Genomic DNA, 19,463 nt, shown 5'->3' on the forward strand with positions numbered 1-19,463 from the left:
TCAACTTGTGGGAAACAGTATGGTTGAGTGGTCTCCCTCACTCAACAGATCTTAGTTCCAAGTCTGGCCCTGCATTTTCCAGCTGCACCTTTGCTACCACCTTGGGCAAATTACTACCTTCTCCCAGCCCCAGTTTCCTCCTCTGTAAAACAGGTATAAATAATAGCACCCACTTCATTGAGTTGTGGTGAGCAATAGTAAGTGCTCAGTAAATGATTAGCGTTATTCAAACCATTTAGCAAGGCACACCTAGAATACAGATTAGTCATATTTAAAAAGTGACAGAAGAGAGTGGTAAAATAAAGAGCCTTCCCACAAGGAGTACTTAAAGTAATCTGGAGTGCACATATTGATGCCTCAAGAGGCAATAAGTCATCAGGGAAAGAGTAGCAAGGGTTTGGGGAGACTGAGCCAGGCAGAGGAGAAAAGGCAGGCACAGACCCGAGCTTCTGTCTGGTCCGTAGCATCCCATGACCCACAGCAGGCAGGAGCTGTGAGCCTGCGATGCTGTTGCACATATGGGCCCTCCATTTGTCCTCCTGGGCACTGACTGTGGTGTCTTCAAACTGAGCAGGAGTCAATGGACTCCATTTAGCCAGTGAAACCCTCAAATGCCTATTTTGTTCAGGCAGTGGCTCTCAAACTTGAGTATGTGTTAAGAATCTACCCACCCCACCTGATGCAGTAGGTCAGAGCTGGGAATCTACACTGCTGACAAACAAGCAGGAAGGCGGAATCCTGAGGTCACACTTAGAAGAATATTGGAATAAAGAGTTGGAGCCAGATCCTATGGAGATTAAAAAAAAAAAATTACTGGAGGTGGTATAGATGGCATAATATAACGGTTTAAAAACAGGGATTTGGGGGGCGCCTGGGTGGCTCAGTTGGTTGAGCGTCTGACTTCGGCTCAGGTCATGATTTGGCAGTTCGTGAGTCCGAGCCCCACATCAGGCTCTGTGCTGACAGCTCAGAGCCTGGAGCCTGTTTCAGATTCTGGGTCTCCCTCTCTCTCTGACCCTCCCCCGTTCATGCTCTGTCTCTCTCTGTCCCAAAAATAAATAAACGTTTAAAAAAATTAAAAAATAAATAAAAAAATAAAAAAAATAAAAACAGGGATTTGGATCCCTAGTACCTGTGTGATGTTGGGCAAATCACTTAATATCCCCGAGTCCTAGAAGTTTCCTTATTCTCTGAAGTGTATATAATAGTGAGAGCAATGATATATGAAGCTATGGTTCCTTGTGGAAGTTTATGAGCGTGCAAACACCGTCACAAAAGAAGGCAACGTGTGGCTCAGTCAAGGGCTACAAGTCTCAGAAGGGAAAGAGAGCACTTGGGAGTCATCAAGAAAGTTCTTGTTGGAGATACGGTGACTATAATTGGAACCAGAAGTCCCAGAAGCATTTGGCTAAGTGAAGAAGAGGAAGGTGTTCTAGGCCGAGGGACTAGTGTTGGGGAAGAGGGGATTGTGGGAAGGCTGTATGGAATCTGGGGAATGGGGAACAATCTGGTCTGATGTGCCGGTTGGGTGGTCTCATTCTTACAAAACAAGAGGGGTTGCACTGGATTTCTAAGAGGTTCCTTTCAATAGCAAACATTCTCTGTGATTCTTTGAAATAGGGAAGTCAGGGAAAGAAACTGATTGTGGTTTGAGATTTGAGGTGATGGGGTCATACAAAATAGAGCACCCAACAGGAAGTTGAGGATGTGATACTAAAGCTTTAGGAAGGGGTTTGAAATGAAGGTACAGGTTTGAGACTCATCAGAATATAAAGATGATGAGGGCCCAACATGCCAAGCCTTGAGAAAGAGAGGGGGCCAGAGACATAGGCCTTGAAAGAGCCATGAGATTAGGATTGGCAAGGAGCTCTTATGGCTCTGTATCTTCTTCCTTTTTGCACTTCCCCCACTCTGATTTTGCAGCCTTCAGGGATCTGCTGTGGGTGTGCAGGCCCTCTTAGAGAGCTGAGAAGACTGGAAGTGAGCCCCCTTTGAGAACATTCTGGTATGCTCTGGAGAAAGCCCAATAACTCAACCTTAGCTGGAACATAAACTATATGACATGGTGAGCTCTACTCTCTTGTGAGGGGAACCTTAATTGTTGTGAGCAATTCTGGCTTCCCAAATTTGAATCCGCCAATTGCTAATGGAAAGAGCAACCAATGGAAAATATTGTGATTACTCAGGTACTGTACTGGGTTGTGTTTTGTCCCTCACCAAATACATGTCTATCCAGAACCTATGAATGTGACCTGAAATAGGGTATTTGCAGATGTCATCAAGTTAAGATGATGTCATACTGGATTAAGGTGGGCTCTAATCCAATGACTGGGGTTCTAGGGAGGGAAATTTTTGGAAGAGACACACACAGAGAAGATGGCCATAGGAAGACAGAGGCAAGATTGCAGTCACACTGCCACAAACCAAGGAATGCCAGCAACCGCTAGAACCTACAAGAGGCAAAGAGGGATTCTTTCCTAGAGGGAAGCTTGGGAGCATGGCCCTGCTAACCCCTTGATTTTGGGCTTTTGGGGTCCAGAACTGCTAGAGAATAAATTTCTGTTGGTTTAAGCCACACGGTTTGTGGTAATTTGTTATGGCAGCCCTAGGAACCTAAAACTGGCACCAAATTTATTGTGAAATAATCCTACAGGAAATATTTTTTATTTGGGATACCTAATTAGTATGGGGGGTCAGGCTGCTAGGGCTCCTTGGGTTGAATAAAAAGCTAGTGTTTGTCTTCAACTCGACTTTCTTCTCTTACCTTGGAAACAGATGCTTCAGTCCTCCCATGGCATGTTCCTCCTTCTGTCCTATCACAACATCCCTAGCTTTCCATGTTGAACATTTGAACTTTCTGGATGCGTCACTTTGAATGGCTTCACCCTTAACCATCTCCCTATGCTTCTTCTTTTTTCTAAAAAAAAAATGTTTTGGGGCGCCTGGGTGGCGCAGTCGGTTAAGTGTCCGACTTCAGCCAGGTCACGATCTCGTGGTCCGTGAGTTCGAGCCCCGCGTCAGGCTCTGGGCCGATGGCTCGGAGCCTGGAGCCTGTTTCCGATTCTGTGTCTCCCTCTCTCTCTGCCCCTCCCCCGTTCATGCTCTGTCTCTCTCTGTCCCAAAAATAAATAAAAAATGTTGAAAAAAAAAATTAAAAAAAAAAAAAATGTTTTTAAGGGGCGCCTGAGTGGCTCAGTCAGTTAAGCGCTAACTTTGGCTCAGGTCATGATCTCTCGGTTTGTGAGTTCAAGCCCTGAGAGGGGCTCTGTGCTGACAGTTCAGAGCCTGGAGCTTGCTTTGGATTCTGTGTCTCAATCTCTCTCTGCCCCTCCCCCACTTGTACTCTGTCTCTGTCTCTCTGTCTCTTTGTCTCTCTCAAAAATAAATAAACATTACATTTTTTAAGAAAAATGTTTTTAAGGGGCGCCTGGGTGGCTTGGTCGGTTAAGCGTCGGACTTCAGCTCAGGTCATGATCTCACAGTCTGTGAGTTCGAGCCCCACATCGGGCCCCGCGTCGGGCTCTGTGCTGACAGCTCGGAGCCTGCAGCCTGTTTCAGATTCTGTGTCTCCCTCTCTCTATGACCTTCCCCCATTCATGCTCTGTCTCTCTCTGTCTCAAAAATAAATAAATTTAAAAAAAAAGAAAAAAAAAGAAAAATGTTTTTAAGAAGGTATTTTTTAAAGTTTATTTTCATTTATTTTGAGAGAGAGATAGAGAGCGAGCAGGGTAGAGGCAGAGAGAGAGAGGAAGAGACAGAATCCCAAGCAGGCTTCACATTGTCAGCATGGAACTTGATGCAGGGCTTGAACTCATGAACCAGGAGATCATACCCTGAGCCGAAGTCAAGAGTCAGACGCTTAACTGACTGAGCCACCCAGGAGCCCCTCTAAAATTTTTTTTTCAAATAAATTATTTAAAATATACAAAGGGCAGGAAATAATGTAATGAACACTATTGGGTCATCACTCTAATATCCCCTCTACCTCTCTGCATTACTCCCTTTCTCCTTTTTTGCCATGTTCCCATGCCTATCCCACCCCATGCTCTCAATTTCCTGAAGAAGGTGAGGCAGGTGCATAGGTTGCCCAGCCTGACTATACATCGGTCCTACAGACACCGTACAATACGCACACACGAAGGGTAATAATTAGGTGACTGGTTGTGGACTTTCAGGAGGGGAAGCAAAGAATTATTATCTTCCAAGTAATTTGAGCATCCCTAGTCTTATATTTTAGTTGTGCTTTTCTGGACCGAACCTATCCCAGAAATTTTGCCTTTTACAGCAGAAATTCTTTACCCCCAATAATCTGTAAGCAGCGGAGTATGTTGGAAATGGGCTTCTGCCTCCTCCACCTCTAGATATACGCAGAGACCTTAAATGAAAGACCCTCTTACCTCTTGGGTTATCTTTCACAATAGATTGAACCACTTCCCATCTGGCATCACAGAAGGCAAAGAGGGGGTCAGGGCTAATACCTGGGCATGACTACAAATAGCTTTCTTGACTCTCTTTTGTACCTTTTGTGCAAAGCTTCCCATTAGAGGATTTTCTATTATTTTTGTTGTTTTTGTTGTTGTTTGTTTTTAGAAATTCTTATTAACTCTTGGTCATAGACTTCAATTTCCTAATTTTCCCTTGAACTTAAACTCTCCAATTAGGATTTCAAGTTACAGCTATCTTGAAGGAACTATTCTTAATATAATTTAGAGTTCAGAAGATCATTAGGGAGACAAATAGAGGTACAAATGGAATAGCCTGAAGATACTTACAGAATATGTTCCTACTCTCTTTTGGTAAGACTGGTAGAATAAAAATAAATAGAAATGGTATGGTTTTTTTTCACTTCTCCTGATTTGTTTTGAATCATGGGCTCCATTCTGATTTAGGAGTCTTTCCTGCTCACCACTTCAGTGATAATTCTCCCCATGGTCTATAGGATCCCTGTTCTCTTTGTTTCTATAGCAACAGTCCCGTGTTGCTTGGCTAGAAGCAATTTTCTGCTGCTGTGGTGAAGCCTCATTTTTTCATTCCTTTCTCCCCAGTTGCCTTGGTAACCAGCCTCTCCCTCTTTGGGTCTCTCAGTGGTAAATTCCACTCCTCTCTTTTTTCTCTCTCTCATAACAGTCACCTGGTCATGACTTGGACAGTGCTTTCCCATCTGTGAGTGAGCACTCTGTCATGGTCAGATTGTCATCATGAAATTAGCCTCTCTTTTGCTTTATTTGCATCGTTTCTCCTGCCTGCCGTCTTTCTAGGGGTTGTCATGGTAACCGTACCCTCTGAAAGTCTCCAGGCAAAGGCTCTACAGTTAACAACCATCATGTGAGAGTGTCTGCCAATATATGGCCACACATCTCGATTTTAAAACCAGCCCCAGGCAGGTACCACAAATTGGAGAGAACAGGCTTTTGATCAAAGCAGACTGGACTGAGAAAAGGAGGTATAGGGGACCCTGGATTCTGATGTTCTCCAAACAATATATGTGGCTACAGGGTTCAGGCTGGGCCTGCAAGAGTGCCCATTATGCCAGCAGTGATCCAAGTGATTGAGAAATGTATTGGCAGTTATTCCAGGCAGGCCTATAATATAATCTAAATTTCCAAGGGTAATTCCTCTGGCCCAAGGGATCCTGGTGATATGACCTGAGAGCTAGGTGGAGCCAAGTAATCTCAGGAAAAAAAAAGTTAACCCTTAAATTGGCTAACAAGGGGTTAGGAAAATACATATTTAGGTATTTTTACACAGTACTGAAAATTTCTCTGCCCTTAGGCTTCTGCTCTTACCTCTTTAGTGAGGCAGATGGGGTGTTACCATTAAAGTAACACCAAGTGTTCAGCAAATGGTGGTTGTTATGTGTTAGAGTATTGTGGCAGACACATTTTGGATATAACTTCATTTTATCCTTATGACAATCCTGAGAGGTAGTTAATGATAAGAAGACTGAGGCTAAGGGGCGTCTGGGTGGCTCAGTTGGTTAAGCATCTGACTCTTGGATTTTGGCCCGGGTCATGATCTCATGATTCGCAAGTCTGAGCCTTGTGTCAGGCTCTGTGCTGACAGTGCAAAACCTGCTTTGGGATTCTCTCTCTCTGTCTTCCCCCCCCCCCCCCCCCCGCCAGCCCTCCCCTGCTGATGCCTGTTCTCTCTCTAAAAATAAATACATAAACAAACATTAAGGGGTACATGGGTGGTTCAGTTGGTTAAGTGTCTGATCTCACAGTTCTGTGAGTTCGAGCCCCACATCAGGCTCTGTGCTGACGGTGTGGAACCTGCTTGGGATTCTGACTCCCTCTCTTTCTGCCCCTCCCCTGCGCTCTCTCTCTGTCTCTCAAAAATAAATAAATAAACTTAAAAAAATAAATAAACATTAAACAAAAGAAAACTGAGGCTAAGAGGTAAAGTGAGGCCATGCAGTCGCTGGTAAGTAGCAGAGTTGGGATTTGAACCCAGCTCTATCATTTCGAAGCCCTTTCTTAAAGGTTGTGGTTCTTGAATTTCGGTCTTCTGGTCTCTGCCTTTTTTTTTTTTTTTTTTTTTAATGTTTATTCATTTTTGAGAAAGAGAGAGAGAGAAAGCAGGAGAGGGGCAGAGAGTGAGGGAGACAGAGAACCCGAAGCAGGCTCCAGGCTCAGCTCCCAGCTGTCAGCACAGACTGCCCCAACATGGGGCCCGATCCAATAAACTGTGAGATCCTGACCTGAGCTGAAGTCAGACACTGAATACCCAGGTGCCCCTGGTCTTCACTTTCATCTGAGGGTTCCTACTTTATCCTTTCTGCCTTCCTTATTCTTCCTGTTCATATTTTGTGGGTTGTTTACTTGCTTTTCTCTGTTCTCAATCCATCGTTTGCATCCTTTTGCTAAAGAGTTGGAAGATTTTGTCCTTCCTTCTGTGTCTGGGTTTGTTTTGTGGGATAAAAACATTAGAGCAGCTGCCCTTGCCTAAGAACTAGGCAGATCTGATTCTGGAGAACACCACACTTCTAGTTCAGTGGCTCCAGCACTAGGTAGGCAAACCGTTCTCTTCTCCATTTAACAATGCCTGTTCTGCATCAGGCACTGTGCTAGGCACTGGAGATATTAGCAGTGACCTAGACCTAGGCAGAATCTGTTCCTTGCCTTTATGGAACTAACAGCTTGGGGTGGAAGTCAGACAATACATAGGAGTCAGTATATAATTTTATACTGTAATTAGTGGTATGAAGAAAAGAACTAGCTGCCGTGAAAGGAAGAAATAACAGGGATAGATTTCAGATAGGATTGCCATCCCCCATTTAAGGGAGGAGAGAGTTAAAAAAAATCTTTTTAATAAATTGATTGCCAGTTGTTAAAACAACAAAAACGGGAGAGGAGAGAGTTGAGGCGCTGGCACCAGCTAGTTGAGGGCAGTCAGGTCGAGAGCCTCTCAAGCTCCGAAGTATTGGTCGCGCCGCTCCCACCTCTCCACTCATCCTAACGGAGTCCTAGGTCTGCGCAGGCGCACTGACGGTTGCCATGGGGACAGCTGCTCCTGCACAAGCGCAGATATCTTCAAGATGGCGGCGGTAGCGGCTGCACGAGCAGTTTCTGTGGGTTCCGGGCTACGGGGTCTGCAACGGACACTGCCTCTTGTAGTGATTCTTGGGGCGACCGGCACCGGCAAATCCACCCTGGCGTTGCAGCTAGGCCAGCGGCTCGGTGGCGAAATCGTCAGCGCTGACTCCATGCAGGTATGACAGTGCGGCTGTCCACGGGCCTGTGAAACCCAGAGGCCGCGTGCGGGCCTCTGGCGGAGTGGATACCCTGTCGCATGGGTGTAGTGGGTGAACCCTGAGGCTTGTGGGACCGAGTGGGCAGGTGAAGGGAACCCATAATTACTAGGTGCCCACCCACCATGTGCCAGACGTAGTGCCAGGCGATTGATTGGCTTTCCTCATCTCATTTACTTCTCACGACGTTGCTGTTGGTAGATTCTGTTCTCTCCATTTGCGCGTGAGAAAATTCACCTAGGGAGATGGAACGGCTTTCTCTGTGTCACACAGCGACTAAGGGGAGGAGATAGCATTTGAACCTACAAGGTTGACAGGCGTCCAATAAATATCTTTTGAATGAAAATTATCGCAGAGCCTTTGCTACTTAGAGTATTCAGCGACACCGGTATAAGTTGGTTACCATCTATGAGTGCCTCGTGAGGGTATGGAACAGGATGGCTATTCATCGAGACCTGGATTCTAGTTCCGGATCTGCCGTCGGCCACGTGAGCTTAACGTATCTGTAAAGTGGAAAAAATGCCACCTGCCCTCAGGGCTGTGGTGCTTAGTAGGTGAGATCATGAGTTTTATTTTTTATTATTTTTTTTTAAAATTATTTTTTAACGTTTATTTATTTTTGAGACGGAGAGAGACAGAGCATGAACGGGGGAGGGGCAGAGAGAGAGGGAGACACAGAATCGGAAACAGGCTCCAGGCTCTGAGCCATCAGCCCAGAGCTCGACGCGGGGCTCGAACTCACGGAGCGTGAGATCGTGACCTGAGCTGAAGTCGGACGCCCAACCGACTGAGCCACCCAGGCGCCCCGAGATCATGAGTTTTAGAATGAAGAGCAGGGTCCTGAAGAAGGCGGGGGCCATGCACTTGGCAAATATTTGTGTAAGTTGAGGTTAGAGGTTTTTTAACCTACTCTGGCTGATGGGAGTCGGGAGGCTTTGTCCTCTTCCCTGAGTTAGAGGAAAAGCCCAGAAGTAGTGTGTACTACACACAGCACCTGGGTGCATTTGGCCTCGGGTTGAGAGTGGGTGACATATGGGGTAAATCTGTGATGGAGGAATTACAAACGCTATTTATTGAGGATAATTTACAGTTATGAGGTTTTGGAGTAAATGAGGTGCTTGAGTGTGAAATGCCTGGCACTGAGTCTAGCCCCTACCTGATGGGTACTCAGCAAGGAAGGGCAGTCCTTCCCACTGCACCCCGTAAACCTCGGGGCATGGTTTCATTTGGAGGGACATGACCCATCAACACACATGAAATGATTAGTATAAGTCAACAAATGTTTGTTTGCAACCTCTACGATGTGTCAGCTTCAAGAGACAGACTTCACCTCAAATCCCAGCCCTGTCTTTTCTAAGGTATGTGATTTCAGCCTGAACTCTTTGCGCCTTTGTTTCTTCTGTAAAATAGGAAGAAGAGTATCAGCGCAACATAATTGTGATGATTAACATGATAAAGTGTGCAAAGCACTTAATACAACGTACGGCACGGAATGCTAAAAACATGACAGGTGCTATTTTCCGCAAGGCCCTTTTGGAGAGAAAAACCATAATGCCTCTCCTCAAGGAGTTTTAGTCCGGCTAAACATGAAATGAAGCAGAAGTAGTGTTTGAACTGTGATACTAATGATGCTCTGCAAGGTGGATGGGGCAGGGAGGAGAGAGACTGCAAATGTTAGATTTTATGCTAAAGCACACAGTTTCTGAGAAGGGAGAAGAAGTCAACAAAGACTGGTGTGGTTAGTCACGGAAAGCTCTCTGAAAAGGGACTTGAAAGGTGAAGTTTGGATAGATAAGAAAGAAGAAAGGCATTATGTCAAAGGAGAGAACATGAAGGAAGATTTAGAAGGTGAAATGGGCATGTGTGTATGTAGGATGGTGAAAGGAGGCTGTTCGTTAGGTTTTGCAGATATTGTGGAATGGGGGATGAGTAATATGATGAAGGAAGGCAGTGTGTAAGAAGCATTCATCTGTGAATAGTGTGCCTGATGAATTGGATTTGGGGGTGGGTGTTAGGAATGCAGGGGAAAAGAAAGATGTCATCATGTCAAAGTGAGTTGACCACTGATCGCTGAAAGAATAATGCACACCATGTGATTCAGGATTCAGGTTTGTGGGCCTGGGAGAGTATGGTGAGCAGGGCAGGAAGTCAGGAAGGTTTGGCACGGCACAGTGGGAATGGCAACAGGACTTCCAAGGGGAAAGTCTGTTGGGGGGTGGAGAGTGTAACAGGTATGAGCTGTTTCAGGACTCTTGCACTGACTGCCTCTGCCTGGTGGAACTTCTTCATCTGTTTAACCACGTGGCTTGCTTTCTGTCTTCAGTCACATCTTTACTCAGATGTCACCTTACAAGGCTTTCTCTGATCCTCCTATTTAAAACACACACCACTGCTCCCTGTTCCCATCTTCCTCAAACACCACACGTAGCCCTGTCGAGAGTGTTCTCAGTAAGTCGTCCTAATTTTACATTTATTTAAAATAATTTTTTTTAATGTTTGTTTTTTTTGAAAGAGAGAGAGAGAGAGAGAGAGTGCGAGCGGGGGAAGGGCAGAGAGAGAGGGAGACACAGAATCTGAAGCAGGTTCCAGCTCTCAGCACAGAGCTGGCTGGACACGAGGCTCAGACTCAAAAACCGTGAGATATCACGACCTGAGCCAAAGTCAGACGCTTAACTGACTGAGCCACCCAGGCACCCCTTAATTTTACATTTATTTTTAAGTAAGTTAGTGGGTTCTGGCAATGAGTGTTGTATATAGCTCTTTAATAGCTATTACCCATTTCTCAGAAATCTTTCTCTACTCATAGCTGTGTGCCGTAAGGTTGAGGTTGCTAGAGGTTTTGTTGACTGTAAAACAGGTCATGTGTATGGGACAATGAGCCTCATATAGTGCTGATGATACGGCAGACCCTTAATATTTGATGAAGTATTTGTTGACTTGCCATATTAAAATGGCACATCTTGATCCATTCAGATTTTTCGTGTGGTTATATAACTAACTAGAGCATGGGAATTACATTTCTTTTGTCCTAGGGACACCACAAGGATTAATTAATGTATGAAAACACTTTGAAGATTATTGAGCCTCCTGAACTGGCTATAGGTTGTGTTTAGTTTTGATTGTACTGTGGATATTTGTATCATTTCCTCTTGATTCCCATGGGAGAACTTTGACCTTTGATTTTACTTTTCAGTCCAAATAATGATATAAAGTATCTCTGCCCCATTTATGGGGTTATATGCAGTTCTTCATTCTACCTTTGCTTATGTGTTTTTTTATCCAGTGGAGGGAGATGGTGCTTTTTAGTGACTTGAGGTTGACTCAGAATTTTTATAAGTGTGTGAACAAAAAGGACATTTAAAGAAAGAATTGAAGTATAGTTGATACGCAATGGCACATTAGTTTCAGGTGTACAAAAGGACGTTCTTAATGTTGGATTACCAGCTCCTTGAAAGAGCATTTTTTTTTTTTTTTAATTTATTTTGGGACAGAGAGAGACAGAGCATGAACGGGGGAGGGGCAGAGAGAGAGGGAGACACAGAATCAGAAACAGGCTCCAGGCTCCGAGCCGTCAGCCCAGAGCCTGACGCGGGGCTCGAACTCACGGACCGCGAGATCGTGACCTGGCTGAAGTCGGACGCTTAACCGACTGTGCCACCCAGGCGCCCCAAGAGCATTTTCAATTTCAAATAAATACACAGGCAGAATGATAATAACAACCTAAATTTGCATAGCAAATTTGTTTATAAAATACTTACATATGCTTTTTATTCTACCTTACCTCGTAAGGTAAATATCATTGTCATTTCACAGGTAAGACAACAGGCCTTGCAGTAAGGTCTGGCAGTAAGTAGCAAACCTGGAGTTGAACATAGGTGTTTACTTTCTATGTCTACTGCCTTATCCACACAAAGCCATCCCCTTTAGATGAGGCAGGAGCTGTGGTGTTCAGTCATTAGAGAGTATTTCTTAACTTGTACGCCACTCTTCTTTCACAGGAGTGTGCTCCATTTTGATCAGGATGTAAAATGTATTTGAGGATTCATATTGTGAATCATAGTGTGAATTCATAGTGATGTCTGTCAAATGGAGTGTTGAGCTGAGTGGTGGCCACATGAGGCATTGCCTATGGGGATAAAACTTGCTGCAACTAAGAGGTATAATTTAATGTCAATAATTTAATGATACTAAAGGCAGAGAATGTTTACTGAAACAAAGGAGAAACTTGGCCTTGTGGAGAGCCTAGTCGGAGACGTAAACTTTGTTGTACAGCCACAAAGGATGACCAAATGGGAAGTGTGATAATTAGAAAGTTCTTTCAGGCTTCCAAGTTGATCTTTTAAAAAACAAATATTTGCTTTTTAATAATCACTTTTGGAATGATGTCCAGAATTTCATATTTCACAAGTATACTAGTAATTCATTCTTTTTAAATTTTTTTTTTCAACATTTTTTATTTATTTTTGGGACAGAGAGAGACAGAGCATGAACGGGGGAGGGGCAGAGAGAGAGGGAGACACAGAATCGGAAACAGGCTCCAGGCTCCGAGCCATCAGCCCAGAGCCTGACGCGGGGCTCGAACTCACGGACCGCGAGATCGTGACCTGGCTGAAGTCGGACGCTTAACCGACTGCGCCACCCAGGCGCCCCAGTATACTAGTAATTCAAAAAGGATTGTAAAACACTGTCTTAAATCTTAACTTGTCTAGCACCTCATACCTGTTTCGTTATCCTTTTGTTCTGCCTTAACTGTAGGGTGATCCCAGGGCAACCCCTGTTGGGGCATTTCCCATCCAGGGAAAGTGATTGTTTTTTTGTGAACATTGAGTAAGTATATCAAGGTAGCTTCTTCAAGGGAAAACCACAATGGAATGTTTAGGGTAGTATATCTAGGGTGATAATATTGTCCTGGAGCCCAACAGATAATGACTTGCTTCTGTAGCCACGTAGCATGTGAAGGTCCTGCCTGGCTTCTTGCTTCCCATTCTCATGCACTTGATTTGTTGAGTGGGAAGTCAGAAACACTCTCTGAGGGATTACTTGCTTAGGGACTCCTGCTGGGCTCTACTTTGGATTTCTGCCTGGCAGGTGTGATTATAGTGAGAAACAACATTTGTGCTTAATTTCCTGAGTTTTCCAAGTGCCGGTTTCACAAATTATAGAAACATGAATATTGTTAGTCAGCAGTAAGAGTCTAAATTTAAGGACCGTCAGGTAATACAATCCCTGCTTTCCAGGATGGAAAAACTGAGGCACAGAAGATTAAAGAACACACTAGAGATCATGCTGCAAGACACTGGTACGCCTGGGAATTGGATCTGGGTCTTCTAACTCCTCTGTAGTGTCTAATGTATTGCAGGAAGATGATACTGAAGGTCTTCTTTTCAGACTGAGTCTTTTTCTTGGCATGTAAATTCAAGGTACAATGCATCGCCTTCAGTGACTGGATGAAACATTGTACTGAAAAACATGAAGGCACTTGCCAAAAGATGTACAATGACTGCCTGGAAATACAGACTGCCAACTATATGCCACGAGATAAATAAACAAAGTGTTCTATTTGGGTTTATAGAGAGGAAGTATCCCTAATGCCTTAGTTCTTCAAGTCCTGTGGAGAAGCAGTAGTCCTACATAGGAGCACTGTTCCCTTTATGTTTGTCTAAACCTACAAGAGCAGAAGCAAATGATTTTTGGCAGTCTGACTAGTGAGCAGCCTATGTGTCATCTAATAGATGTGGAGTCTGGGTTCTTTTTGTCTGCTTTGGGACATAATTTAGGAGCGGTATTTTTTTTTTTTTTTTTTTTAAACCAAAGGACTGTTTGTCTGATAGTGCTCAAGGGAGATCAGGGATGCATGGGAGAGGGATATGAAAGGAGAGAAGGGAGTGTGAATCACGGTGGCTTAGTAGGACACGATATAAAAGCCACAAAAACCTGTTAACCAGGAGAGATGGGGGCTGTCTGGTGGCTGCTTGCCACAACTGAACAGAGGCGATCTTTTAAGAAAAAAAAAAAAAAAAAGACTGAGGCTGGGGGTGCCTGGGTGGCTCAGTTGGTTGAGCATCCGACTTTTGATTTCAGCTCCGGTCATGATCTCACAGTCTGTGGGATCAAAGCCCATGTCGTGCTCTGTGCTGAGCCTGCTTGGGATTCTCTCTCCCTCTCCCTTTGCCCCTCCCCCACTGGTACGCTCCTTCTTGCTCTCAAAATAAATAAACATTAAAAAAAAACAACTGAGCATGACAAGAAGCTAAGAAGGAAGTCTCAAAAGTTTTGCCTCCTCCCAAAAATCTGTCTGCGTCTCTAGATTCCTTGATTCACCTCCATTGTGACTGAATGTAGTTTTCCTTTGGCTAAAGTATTCAACTTGGTGGGTTGTTCATATACTGTATGTTCACCTTTTTGCAGCGATGGGAAGAACTTTGGAATCAAACCTTCGATGTTTTGTAAGGAAAGAGAAGTCACTACTGGCCAAATGAGAAATCGTGGGAGGGCACAAATGGGACTTGCAGGTTCATATTTGTGAGGGTGAGGTGCTGCCCTGAGGCTTCAGGGCCTGGGGCAGGGTGTTGAAATAGCTCTTCTTCAAAAGGAATGTATGTTCTAGGGGTAAAAGTTACTTGGGGTATGTAAGAATTCACGTATGTGATTCGTATCTACTTGTATGTGTCTTAACTAAATTGGTTTTGGTTTCTTGTGTAGTTTGAATTCTTTAGATAAACTTGAATCAGACTGGGGTCCTCTTTACCGCCTTGCTTACCTTTGGAGCCCTGGTTCGGAGCTACAGGTTCACCACTGCTGCTTCCTCATTGTGGCATCCAGAGTTCAGGCTCATACCACTACACCATGAACAGTCATAATAATAATAGCAGCAACGTAGTAAGCAATAATAGTCTGTATGCCAGGTACTGTTCACAAGTTTGACACGTATTATCTCACTTAGTCTCATCACAGCCTTATCAGGTAGGCACTGTCATTATCTCACCCATCCAGAAAATTCCTTTCTTGAATTCTGTCTCTGTGCTGTTCTATATTTTTCCCCCACGTCTTCTTACTTATTTATCCATTCATCCTGCATCCCATTCTTTTCCCCTGTACCCACTGTATACATTTTATCAGACAGAGGAGGAAGACTATTCCTGACAAAAGAACAGCATGAGCAAAGTAAAGGAAGAATAAAAGTGTATGGTATGTTTTCAAGGAATGACCAGGAATTATCCGGCATGGAGGATATTTGAGGAACAGTAGTAAGAGGTAAAACTAAAAATACAGGACCCTGTGAACAAGTTGCAGAGGCCCTTGAATGCCAGGAGGCGTGGCGTTTTAAATTTGGAAGTGATAGCAAATCTGTTACATAGGGTAACTCTGATGGAGAGTGGGTTAGAGAGTGATAAACAGCTTAGGATTTGGTTGCATTAGCCTGGGTGAGAGGGGCTGGAGTTGGTCTGTGGCTGGGGAGAAGTAACCATTTCGACATTTTAGAGACAGAATCAATAGGATTTTGGTTTTTGAAAAAAATATCCAAATAACAGAAAAGTACAAAGGAAGTGTCACCATAGTCTTGGCATCAAAGGTTCAACATTTTAATATGCTGGTGCACATCCGTTCAGACATTTGTGTATTTTTGCAAATGTGCTTATGTGTTTTTTTGTTTTTATTCCCAATTTTACTGTGGTAACATACACATAAAATTTACCACCTTAACCTTTTTTTTTTTAACTAAAAGAACCTCTACGGCCAACATTGGGCTTTTGAACTCACGACCTGGAGATTAAAAGTCACATTCTCGGCCAACTGACCCAGCCAGATACCTTCATCTTAACCATTTTTAACTGTACAGCTTAATGGTATTAAGTACGTTCATAATGCTGTGTAACCATAATCACACCATCTATCTCCATAACTTTTTGTCTTATAAAACTGAAACTCTGTATTCGTTAAACAGTACCTCTCCGTTCCTCTTTCCTCCTAGCCCTTGGTAACCACCATTTCACGTTCTATGTCTATGATTTTGACTGCTCTTACGTACCTCATATAAATGGAATCATATAATATTTGTCTCTTTTGTGACTGGCTTGTTTCATTTAGCATAATGTCCTGAAGGTTCCATTTATGTGTGTATGTTTCTACATAAATTGACTCATACATTTGCTATTCTTCTGTGTCCTGCTCTCCCCCCACTCTTAGCAGTATGTTATGGATAACTTTATGTGTTAATGTTACACAACTGTACATCAGTGGTCTCAATATGGGGTCATTTTGCCCCCCAGGGGACATTTGCAATTTCTGGAAACATTTTTGGTTGTAACAACTGGGGAGGTTGGTCCCTGACATATATTGGGTAGAGACCAGGAATGCTGCCAAACATCCTACTTTGCATAAAACAGCTCCTCACAACAAAGATGTATTTGGCCCAAAATAGTAATATATTGTACTGAGGTTAAGAAACCCTGTTCTACTTTATTGGTTGTTAAATTTTGAAGTAATTATAGATTTACACAAGAGTTTCAAAGATAGTAGAGAGAGTTCTTGTATACCCTTTACCTATCTTCTCCTAAAATTAACATCTTGCATCATCATGGTACATTTGCCAACACTAAGAAATTGACATAGGTACAGTACTGTTAACTGTAGACCTTACTTGGTTCTCACTAGTTATCTACTAATGTCCTTATTCTGTTTCAGGATCCCATCTAGGGTCCCACATTGCATTTCGTTTTCGTGTCTGTTTAGGTTCCTCCAATCTGTGACAGTTTCTCAGACTCTTCCAGTCTATGACTTCAAAACTGTTGAAGGGTACTTGTCAGCTGTTTTGTAGAATGCTTCTTAATTTGGGTTTCTCATGATTACACTGGCATTACAGGTTTGGGGAAAGCATACCCTTCTCATTACATCATATCAGGGTATGATGTCAACATGACTTGTTTCTGGTGCTGTTAACGTTAACCTTGACTGTTTGGTTTGGGTTGCATCTGCCAGATTTTGCCACTGTGAAGCCCTATTTGTTAGAAATGACTTGCTAAGTCCAGCCCACATTGAAGGGGAGGGGATTTAATCTCTACCTCCTGAAGGGAGGAATATCCAAGAATGTGTGGATGTATGTTAAAAGCACCACAATAATTAATAAATATTTTAGAGGAGATACTTTGAGACAATTCAGATGTCCTGTTTTTCCTTAAAGTTTCACTCACTAATTTTAGGATTTGTCAGTGGATCATTCCTGCTGCAGTTACTATGATAATTTACTTCATTCCTTCTACTTTTATGAGTTGTAATTTTTGTGGAATGATTTGTCCTTTTTTCCTCACTTATTTACATCATTTACTTGTATCAGTATGGATATTTATTTTATTCTTTGGGTTATAATCCAATATAGTGTTGTTTTATTGCTCAGATTATTCCAACTTTGGTTATTGAGCGCTCTTTCATATTGACTCTGTGTCCTTTGGCATGCCTCCATGTTTGTTTGTTTAGTACTTCCTTTCTGGCACTGCAAGATGCTCCCAGCTTATGTTTGTCTTGCCCCAGCCCTAGAATCAGCCATTTTCCCAAGGAGCCCTGATTCCTTTTATTGGTGAATGTTTTTCTTTTGTTTTGTTTGTTTTTTTGTGTGAATGGTATTTAGAAACCAAAATCTGGGGCTCCTGGGTGGTTCAGTTGGTTAGGTGTCCAACTTCGGCTTAGGTCATGATCTCACGGGTTCGTGAGTTCAAGCCTCTCGGTCAGGCTCTGTGCTGACAGCTCAGAGCCTGGAGTTTGCTTCAGATCCTGTGTGTGTGTATGTGTGTGTCTCTCTCTGCCCCTCTCCCACTGTCTCTCTCTCTCTTAAAAATAAACATTAAAATTTTTTTTTAATAAAAAAAAAAAAATGAAACCAAAATCTGGATGCTGGGTGTGTTTGTTGCTATTGGGATATCATTGTTTCTTGTCTCTTTGGTGGAAAAAGCTAGGAAACATGCTTATGTACACTAATCCTTGTATACACAAATATCTATGTTTATATCTGTATCTATCTACATATATATGAAAATAAACATGTGTTTATACAAATATCTCTGACTCTACTCTGGCACCACAGGATCCATCCCAATGTTCTCTATTTGTGTTCTCTTTCTCAGAGAGTAAGAAATTTGGCTTCTCATTGGCTATAATTTATTTATTTATGCAACCTGTAAAGTAGTTTCAGTACTTTTTGTTTTTACTTATGTAAGAAACTTACCAGTTAAAAAATTTTTTTAATGTTTATTTATTTTTGAGAGAGAGAGACAGAGCACGACTGGGGGAGGGGCAGAGAGAGAGGGAGACACAGACTCTGAAGCAGGCTCCATGCTCAAGCTTTCAGGACAAAGTCCCACAGGACAGAGCCCCACGCGGGGCTCGAACTCACAAACTGTGAGATCACGACCTGAGCCAAAGTCAGATGCCCCAACTGACTGAGCCACCCAGCCGCCCCAACAATTTACCAATTAGGTATAATGTTTGTGTACGGTTCTTTTTGTTCATTTTAGCCTATAGTATCTAGTCATAATGTTATACACAGTTATTTAGGTAAGCTCCTTTTTTTCCCCCTCCACTGCCCTTCAGTGAGGTAATGCTGTGCATTTGTAACACAGGTAGATTCATTTATTGCAGTCTGCATTCTATCCTGGGTTCCCCAGAAGTTGTTTTTTTGTTTTGTTTTTTTATTTTATTTTATTATTATTTTTTTTTAACGTTTTTTATTTATTTTTGAGACAGAGAGAGACAGAGCATGAACGGGGGAGAGGCAGAGAGAGAGGGAGACACAGAATCGGAAACAGGCTCCAGGCTCCGAGCCATCAGCCCAGAGCCCGACGCGGGGCTCAAACTCACGGACCGCGAGATCGTGACCTGAGCTGAAGTCGGCCGCCCAACCGACTGAGCCACCCAGGCGCCCCTGTTTTGTTTTTTTAAATTGCATACAGTAAAGTGCATTCTTTGTTGAGTACAGTTTTATGGGTTTTGACAAATGCAGAGTCAGGTATCCACCATCACAGTACCGTACTAAACAGTTCCGTCACTCTAAACATTTTCTTGTATGGCCTCTTTGTAGTCAGCTCTTCTACCTACCCCACCTTTCAACAACCACTGATCTGTTTTCCATCCCCTTGTTTTTTGCCTTTTCTGGAATGTAATGTACATGGAATCATACAATATGCAGCCTTTGGGGTCTGACTTTTTCACCTAGCAAAAAGTACCTTTTAAATCTCCCAAGTCCATTACTCTTTATTGCTAAGTGTCATTCCATTGTATGGATGTACCATAGTATGCCCATTCACCTAAGAGAGGACATCTGAATTTCCAGTTTTTAGCACTTATAAAGAAAGCTGTTATAAACATTCATGTGCTGATGGTTTAACTTTATAGGAAGCCCTTAAAGGATTTTCCAAAATGGCTGTGCCATTTTGCATTCCTACCAGCAGTGAATGAGAATTTCTGTTCCTCTGTATCCTCCCCAGGATTTGCTATTGTCTTTTTTTTTTTTTTTTTTTTAATTTTAGCAATTCTAATAGGTATGTACTGGTATCTCAGGGTGGTCAATTTACATTTCCCTAAAGGCTAATGATGTTGAGCATCTTTTCATATGCTTATTTGCCATCTGTGTGTCTTTGAAGTGTTTGTCAGATTTTTTGGTGGATGTGTTTGTCTTATTCTTGACTTTTAAGAGTTCTTTATATATCCTGGGTACAAATTC

At 43.0% G+C, this 19,463-nt stretch overlaps 1 protein-coding gene across 8 annotated transcripts in view; it reads left to right on the top strand.

Annotated features, from left to right (window-relative positions):
• The first annotated feature begins 7,536 nt into the window (after window positions 1-7,536).
• TRIT1 (tRNA isopentenyltransferase 1) overlaps window positions 7,537-19,463 on the top strand; it is a 44,109-nt gene continuing 32,182 nt past the window's right edge. For 6 of the 8 annotated variants that reach the window (XR_009258211.1, XM_058717916.1, XM_058717920.1 and 3 more), the window contains exon 1: window positions 7,537-7,711. Coding sequence is in view for 7 of the 8 variants with exons in the window: in XM_058717916.1 (XP_058573899.1) it covers window positions 7,538-7,711 (174 nt within the window). In the remaining variant the exon portion in view is untranslated. Of the gene's footprint in view, window positions 7,712-8,393; window positions 8,630-8,657; window positions 9,109-19,463 lie in introns of those variants that run through there. The other 2 variants (XM_058717917.1, XM_058717918.1) reach the window with 2 other exon arrangements.

Source organism: Neofelis nebulosa, chromosome 2, assembly GCF_028018385.1.
Source record: "Neofelis nebulosa isolate mNeoNeb1 chromosome 2, mNeoNeb1.pri, whole genome shotgun sequence".
NCBI lineage: Eukaryota > Metazoa > Chordata > Mammalia > Carnivora > Felidae > Neofelis > Neofelis nebulosa.